We start from the raw sequence: 8,634 nt of genomic DNA on the forward strand, positions 1-8,634 counted from the left end.
GTGTCTATTCCTCTCTTTGGTTCCAACCCAGGTCACTGTCCTCCTATGATGACCGATGAGTTCATTCACAACATCAAAAAGCAATAAACAAATGTCAAAGGCAGATGGATAACTGAAAGGCTTGGTTTGGGCAGTGTGGGTACACTTTCTAGTTTAATTACATTTGGACTTAATGCTCTTGAGAAAACTTTTAAAACCAAATTTCCTCTCTGGAAAATTTAGATAATTTCTTTTCAGACTTGAAAAGAATTTTTGGGATGAGCCCCTTCAATTCACAGATGGGAAAACTGAGACTTAAAGAGAGGAACTGATTTGAGCAAAGCCACACAATCAATTATTAGCAGTAATATTATTCATCTAGGTACAAGAACCCCTGGAATTATTTTCTCAGATACATCTCTATCTTTGTTTTGCTTTTTTTTTTTTTTTTTAATTATATTTTATTGATGAACTTTGTCTTTCCATTATGGTCATTTTTGGAAAACGACTCCTTACCACACTCCACCCCTAATATTACCCTTATAACAAAGAAAAATAATTAAGCAAAAATACCAGGTGGCATAACTGATCTGAAAATGTTTACAACATTCTAGTGTAATAATACTCCATCTCTGTCTGCATATACATGTGTGTGTGTGTGTGTGTGTGTGTGTGTGTGTGTATTTCATTTCCTTTTTCCCGGGACCCTCACTGGTTTTTGGATTACACAATCTGACTTAGTTTTCATTCACAGTTCTTTAATAATGTGTATCATTTTTTTGGGTTCTGCTTATTTCTTGATACTTCACTTCACACGAATAGTTCCCTTTTCTAGAATTTTCTTATATTTCATAATTTTTTTAAAAAACGTTTTCTCCATATTTCTTGCTTTCATATGTTGATACTTTTATTTTTACATCGATTCATTTCTAAACATGTCTTTCTTCCCCACAGAAGCTATCTCTCCCAGATAGCTTCCAGAAAGCTATCCCTTACAACAAAGATTTCAGAAGAGGGGGGGAAAAGCGATTTTGTGAAGTCCACAAAGCAACGATGTCAGAAAGTATATGTGATATTCCATACCCACATCCCTTTTCAGTGACGGGAAGTTCATTTTTTCTACAATTCTCTGGGGTCAACCTTGGCTAGTAAAACTACACACATCTTCATTTCATTTTATTGTTCTTTCCATTTACAATGACATAAATCACATATATTTTTCTGATTCTAATTTCACTTTGTATTCTCTGTATCAGTTCATATTCATCTTCCCTGATTTCTCTCCATTCCTCAACTGGCATAGTAATATTCCATTACATTCATATACCACAATTTGTTTAGTTATTTCCCAATTAATGATCATCTATTTTATTTAGTCTTCTTAAACCACAAAATATTCTCTTGGTTATATTGAGGCATGCTGGATATTTTATTTTGGCTTTGCGTCACCAGCCCAACCTTGGTGCATATAGCTAACAATTTGATTATCAATAAACCTTTAATAGGCACCTGTGATGCTAGTGAATTAGGAACTAGAAATACAAGACAAAAAAAAAAAAAAGTCTCTGTCTTTGAGGAGCATCCATTCTTATATTATTGGTACCCAATTGTGGAATCACTAAAACAGTTCATGTAACAGAATTTTCCTCAACTCATGTTGTAATAAGTCCATGGCACCTGTTTTTATTAATATTTTCTAATTGATCTTTCATTACAATGTCAAAAAGAATTGTCAAGACATTATATCTTTGTAAAGACATAGGATTTAGAGCTGGATAATTTAGTCCAATCCACTCACTTCACAAACAAGGTAAACTGAGACTCAAAGACATTAAGTGACTTGCCCAAGATACCCTAGTTAATAAATAATTGAGTCATACTTGAACCCATTTGTTGTTGCAAATCCACTGCTTATTTTTAATGCTGAAGATTTAAAAATTAATGGTGTTTCCTAATGAGTGGTCAGAGGATATGAATAGTTTTCAAATGGAAAAGCTATCAATAACTATGAAAAATACTCCAAATCACTAATAAGAGGAATGAAAAAATGAAAAAGGTTTGTATCTATCAGACTGGCAAAGATGACTTATGGAAAATGGCGAACAATAGAGGGACTATAAAAAGACACATTAAATACATTATGTGGAGCTGTGCATTAGTCCACTCATTCTGGAAAATTATTTGGAATTATGCTTTAAAAAAAAGTATGCATACTCTTGGATATGGTGTATATACACAAAGGAACTTTTAAGACAAAGGTAATGGTAAAACATAAATATATGTGTATACACACACAAACACTGTATAACATTATTTTTGCAGTTGCAAAGAACTCAATTCTTTGGGTGACCATTATTTCAGGAATTGCTGAACAAATTTGCAGCAGATAGCAGGCTGGACTTGAAGACAAAAAGATCCGTGTTCCAATCCAATCTCACACACTTATTTAACTCTGTGAGTTAAATTGTTTAATCACTTTTCTGTTTCCTCATCTGTAAAATGGGGATAATGGCACCTACTTCACAGTATTATGAAGATCAAATGAAATAATATATGAAAAATGCTTTGCTAACCTTAAAATGCCACATAAATGCTATCAATATGATATAAAAAATATTGTTGTGACGCAAAAATGACAAAATTTAAGAACCCAGAAATTTAGGAGAAATAATGCAGAGAAAAAGTAAAGTCAGGACCACAAAAATATAAGGGAAAAAAACAACACTAAATAATTTGGGATCTCTATCAATGCTATGATCAACTGTGACTTCAGCATACTGATGCTAATTCTGACAAAATCTAGTAAATATGACTGTTCTGGTCAATATGTTGATTTGTTTTACTTAAATATAACAAGAATAGTTGAGGGGAGAAAAGGAGGCAGAAGCAGACAGTTTTTGAAAATGACAATGGAATTTTAAAAATTACATCAATAAAACTTTAAAAATAATAGTAGCAATTAATTTCCATCATGCAGTAATCACATTACTGTGGCAGGTTTTTAAATTGTAACAATATATTTCAAGACTTTTGTTAACTGATGCAATTGAAGTGAGCAGAACCAGAACACTATACACAGTAATATTCTAAAGATGATCAACTGTGAAAGACTTAGCTACTGTGATCAAGATAATTCCTATCTCACCTCTAGAGAGAAAATTGATCTCCAAATACAAAATTTTTTACTTTCTGTTTTTTCTTGCTTTCTCTTTATTTCCAATACAGCTAATATGGAAATATCTTGCATGACTTCACATTAATAACTGACATCATATTGCTAGCCTTCACAATGGGTATAGGAGAAACAGAAGGGAGAGAATTTAGAAGTCAAAAACTTTTAAACAGGTGTCAAAAATGAAGAAAAAAAATTTTAACAGTTGTACAGAATGGTTATTTTCATTAAACATTGCTATTACTTCAGCACAACAAAACTTAAGACTGAAATCTGAATGGGTTTAAAATCTGTCCCTGACAATTACTTGTCGTTACCTTGGGCACATCATTTAATATCCTAAATTTTTGTTTCTTCATCTATTAAAAGCTGCTTAAAATACCTGTAGCGTCTATTACCAGAAAATTGTGAGAATCAAATAAAATAATGGAAGTGTCTTGTTAACTATGAAGCATTATAATAATAAATAATAAATTTCTTGGACCCCCCCTGGCATGAGAACTGAATGTAATAGAATAGTTCTTTGTTGTAGGCGACCATCCCATTGTTCTAGACTCCATTCATTAATCCACAGCTACCTACAAAACTCCGAGACAATATGCTTTACAAATCATAAATTACACATATGTATATGTAATTTGTGATTTGGAAAGGCATGGTAGCTGTTATAAGATAAGGGGGTGGAATGGAGAAACAATGAATTTACATTTTTTTTAAAGGGAAAATGAACTTTTTAAATATTGGAGGTGTATGATAACCATTGATATTTAGGTTACAAATGTACTTAGCAAGTAAGAAGCTCAGTCTTTTCTATAGACCACTTAGTACTCATGATGTTATAAAACGTAAAACATTTAGAACTACTTTGATGATACTGAAGCTTTTAACCACTTCCCTGGTGAAAATGTACTAACTGGGATTCAAATACTTTTAAAAATTATTTCTAATAAAAATAAAACATCAATTTAAATTTATCAACCAATAAGATCAGATTCCTTAAATCTAATATAACACAAAAATTTGCTTCTGAGTCTTTTTTTATTAAAAATATTTGCTCTTTTATGATGTTCCCTTGATTCCCTCCTAAAATGATGCCATCTGTAGTCATCAAATATCAATTCATCTTATTTATTATGTGCTAATCTAATTTTAAAAGTGTTTTTAAATTAAAAGTGTCACAAATGCATTTACTGGTACTGCTTTTCATGAAAACCAGGAATCAAAGCATCCTATATGCAATCAGAATATAATGAAGATCAAACTGTAAGCTACTGGACAAATTAAGAAATGATCATGTTTTCTTTCTGTATCATTTTTCTCAAGTATTTAAAAAAAAAAAACCTTATTCTTTCTGAGAAAATACCTGCTCTCTCCTTTTGTGCTTCTTTATCTAGAAATCCTTAATGATACAATTAGATTCTGCACATAATTACAGTTATACACTTAATAGTCACTCCCATGTTAAAATAAATATCTTCACAAGAACATTATTCTTTATCTTTTTTCTTCCTAAAAAAGAAATTCTCAACAGTTCACAGAATGTGCTCAAGCTTTCTTCCAGAGGTCTCATAATAAATTACAGTGAAATCAGGGTAGGAGGATATTGAAATTGTACTATATTTAACATCAGATATCTCAAGTCTGTCTGCTTTCTCCATTACATGCCCAAATTTCATAACCTGATATTATGCAGGGAGATATCAGCCCAATATAGGGTTAGAATAAGAACTGCATTAATACCCGGTGCAAAAGATACACTGTTTTTCACCAAGTAAAATTCTACTCTTAAAATTCAAACAGACTGAGCCATGTTTTCATTTTAAAATATGGAAGGACGAAAACTGAATACTGAACAAGTTCAAACTAAAGCCTCATTCTGTGGCCTACCATTTCCTTAGGAAATTTATACTTTTTTTGTGATAAATGTGAAGAAAGTAACAGATCCCACTGGCACCAAAACAAGCCATGCATGATAAATTCATATACACATTTTTTAGATGGGAAGGAAAAAAAAAACAAAACAAAACAAAACTGAATAACTTGCTGCTTTTTTGATCCAACTCCATTGCTTTCTTCCCTATGCCTCATTATATTGACTGTCAACAGAAAACAAATACACTCAGATCCAGGCTCCTGAGTAACCATTCAGCTAAGAGTGGCCACCTTCATGGCACACAAATAAATACTTACATGTATGCATGTATGTAAATACATGTGCATACACATAATGCAACACAATAACTTTTACATTGTATTCTGATCTCTAGTTGTTTTTCAATCAAATACTTTCTTTGTCACCCACCACATCAAATAACCAAATTCTGAATTAAACTCTAGACAGAGCTTGGACAGAAAATAAGTCCTCTGGAGTATTATCACTGTAATAGACCAAAACATTTTTTTTTTGAAATCACAAAAATTTGTACTTTCCTTCTTAGATTCACAATCAGGAAAGAAGCTGTACTTTTCCACTGATTCGCTCTAATTTTTTTTTTTTAGGGGTTTGGGGGTGGGGTGAATAGTATTAGTAAATTTGTGTACAAACGCTGGAACTGGAACCTGACAGAAGCCTTGATTTATTTATAAGAAAATGACTCCTGCTTAGAAGCAAGAGTCAGCCAAGCAAATACAGCCTTCCCCCACCCCCACTCCCTCCAGTCCATCTGGCTTCCCACGTGGGACAGGTACCCAGGAAAGCAAGTGTTGTTTGCAGCTGCACTGGATAAGTAACATAGATAATTCCAAAGCAACTAAAACAGTTATTAAAAAATGAATATCATTTATTTTTAATTAATAATCACATGTAACCTTTGCTTTTTCCTCAAAAGTCCATTTCAGATTTACGAATCCGTGATTTCTGCTTCTCCCCTGGGCTCCAGACCCCACTCAGTGACCCAATCCCTAAACCCCCTACCCTCAACCCAACCCTCTCCAAAATCCAAGCTGTTCATTTACATGACCACAGACACCACAGAAAGTTTGTAAACAAGATTTTGGTTGCTGAGAATTTGAACAACATCCCACTTCCGAACGGAAGGTGAGAGGGGGATGGGATGGCATGGAAGGAAGGAAGAAGGGGGGAGGGGAAACTTGCCAACTCTTTCAAGTCTGATCTCTTCTGGGAAGTACCCGTAGTAGCTGTTCCTTGAAACCCCGTAATTCAAAACCATTTCTAGCAAGTGTGAGTGTAATTTTTTGTATAATATACGATACAGAGAGAATACTTAAGTCTTCCCGACTGGGGTCTTAGGCTATCCTTTCACTGGGCACCGTGATTCGCCCGAGCCCACAAAGTTCTCAGCAGGTCCTGGGGGGCGGGGTTCCAAGTGGGAGCCAAGCCCAGTCCGGGTCTCCCCTCCCGTACCCTATCCTAGAGCCGGGGTTTCCGGAGCAGAGTCTTGCTGAGGTCTTTCACCTCCTCGGGGCTGTTGACCCTCTCGTAGCCCAGCACCGCCATAGGCTGGTAGCAGAACTCCTCCACCTGCTTGATCTGCTGGAAGGTGAGGGCGGCCCTCCAGGCGTTGGCTGCCTGGGTGGCATTGCGAGCCGATACCACGAAGGGCTTGGAAGACGAGCCCGAGCCGCTGGTCATGTTCAAGGCAAACTGTTCCATCTCCGGGCTCACCAGGAGCCCTACGAAGTCATAGACCCTGCGCAGCGTCTTGACAGGGTCCCCCACGAGGTCCTCATATCGCACCACCAAGTAGTGGCCCCGCAGCCAGTCCGGGGGCTGCAGCGCCGTCTGCAGGGTCTTGGCCATGCTGTTGCAAATGACTTCCATGGCCCCCAAGGCGTGATAGTCGGCCGGCCCGCCTCCTAAGCCCTCCTTCTTGCCGCCCAGCTTGTGTCCCGCCGCCTCGAGGAAGGGCATGCGGTGCGCCCGCGGGTCCCGACTGCGCACCACCTGAAGGCTCTCCCGAATGAGTCCGTGGCGGGAGCGGATACGGGAGCTGGCCACCGCCCGGGGATCCCGCACCAGGTGGATGACCTTGAGGTCCAGGGCCGGGTCCCGCAGCAGCGGGGCCAGCACGGCCACGTCGAAGACCCGCACCCCCTTGATGACGAGGGTGCGGTACTTGCGGCACTCCTCCTCCAAGCGCGCCAGCCGCTGGGGCGGGCACTTTTTGCATACGCGGTCGTCCACCAGCCCCACCACCTCCTTGCGGTAGGCCGGACACAGGGGCGACGAGCAGACCACCTTGTTGGTGGCGGCCCCGAAGATGCCCAGCGTCGTCAGGTTGCGCCCCCCGCTGCCCGCGGGGCTGTACAGCTGGAAGACGGAGAGGTCGCAGCGGTAGAGGGCGCTCAGCATGTCCCGCGCCGCGCCCTGCAGGGACACCGCGTCGCCGGGGTACAGTTTCTGCCACACGTGCCACACGGGCTCGTAGAGGAAGAACACCTCGGGGTTCTGGTTGAAGAGCTCCCCGAAGAAGGACGAGCCCGAGCGCCACGTGGTGAACACGTACACCAGCTGGCGCTTGCGGGGGCCCGGGCCGGAGCTGGAGCCGGGGCCGCTGCTGTTGCCGCCGCCCCCCGGGCCGGGCCCCGAGCTGCCCGGAGCCGCGGCTGCGGGCTCGCGGTAGAGGGAGCGGAGGTCGGGGCGCGCCGGGGGCTGTGCGGCCCCGGGGGGCTCCCCGCGGCACTGCTGCGGCGGCTCCTTGTGCCACTTATAGTCCAGGAGGTTGAGCATGGTGAGCAGGAGCAGAAGCGCGTAGCCCGCGCACAGGACCAGCGCCTTCCTGCGGAACACCTTCATGCCGAGCGGCGAGGCGGGCCAGCGCCGGCCCAGGCGCCTCGGCCACTGGGGGAAGAGGGAGAAACCGCCCGCGGTCGGGGTGCCGGCGGGCAGCGGCCGGAGCTGGAGCAGCGGCGGCCGAGGCGCCGCCACTGGGGGCCAGGGGCTCACTCCCGGAGGCAGAGCGCGGGCCGAACTGTTGCTCATCCCAGGCGCGGCGCAGCCCGGCGGCCCCGCGGAGGCCCTTCCCGGGGCGGAGACGACGCGGTCCGGCTGCGGCGGCTGCGGCTGCGGCTGCGGCGGGGGGCCGAGCCCCGACTTGGGGTCGCGGAGGCTGGAGGCGGCGGCTGCTCCCTGGCTCCTAGCTCCTTATCTCCCATGGCAGCGGCTCCAGGGAGCGTCTGTGGCAGGGGGCAAGGGGAGGAAGGAGAGGTTGGCACCCGCTTTTTCCCGACCCCAGCCCACCCGGAGCCCTCCGTGTCCCGGCTCCCGCCCCCGCCCCTGACCGCCCCCTCTTTGTTTTGCTGCCGCTCACCTGGAAGTGCGGGCTTCCCCCGGAGCGGCCCCGGATCGAAACTCGGGAGGCCGGGTGGCTTCTGTCCGCGCCTCTCTCTTGCCTTGCGGAGCGGGCGCGCACCTTCGGGTCAGCCCAGGGACACGCCGGCCCGCGGCCGCCCCGAGCTGCAAAGAGTTTCCGATCTGCGCCGGACGCCCGGAGGCGCGGGGAGGCAAACTTTAATGTGGCCGC

At 42.8% G+C, this 8,634-nt stretch overlaps 1 protein-coding gene across 1 annotated transcript; it reads right to left on the reverse strand.

Annotated features, from left to right (window-relative positions):
- Positions 1-1,140: 1,140 nt before the first annotated feature.
- On the reverse strand, positions 1,141-8,173 carry CHST2 (carbohydrate sulfotransferase 2). The gene has a single exon (XM_051983331.1). The coding sequence runs from the start codon at positions 8,091-8,093 to the stop codon at positions 6,522-6,524; it is 1,572 nt and encodes a 523-aa protein (XP_051839291.1). The 5' UTR covers positions 8,094-8,173; the 3' UTR covers positions 1,141-6,521.
- Positions 8,174-8,634: the final 461 nt, after the last annotated feature.

Source organism: Antechinus flavipes, chromosome 3 (assembly GCF_016432865.1).
Source record: "Antechinus flavipes isolate AdamAnt ecotype Samford, QLD, Australia chromosome 3, AdamAnt_v2, whole genome shotgun sequence".
Taxonomy (NCBI): Eukaryota; Metazoa; Chordata; class Mammalia; order Dasyuromorphia; family Dasyuridae; genus Antechinus; species Antechinus flavipes.

Excerpts from the sequence above, each read along its gene's own strand:
- CHST2 (XM_051983331.1), bottom strand. The coding sequence starts at position 8,093 with ATGAGCAACAGTTCGGCCCGCGCTCTGCCTCCGGGAGTGAGCCCCTGG.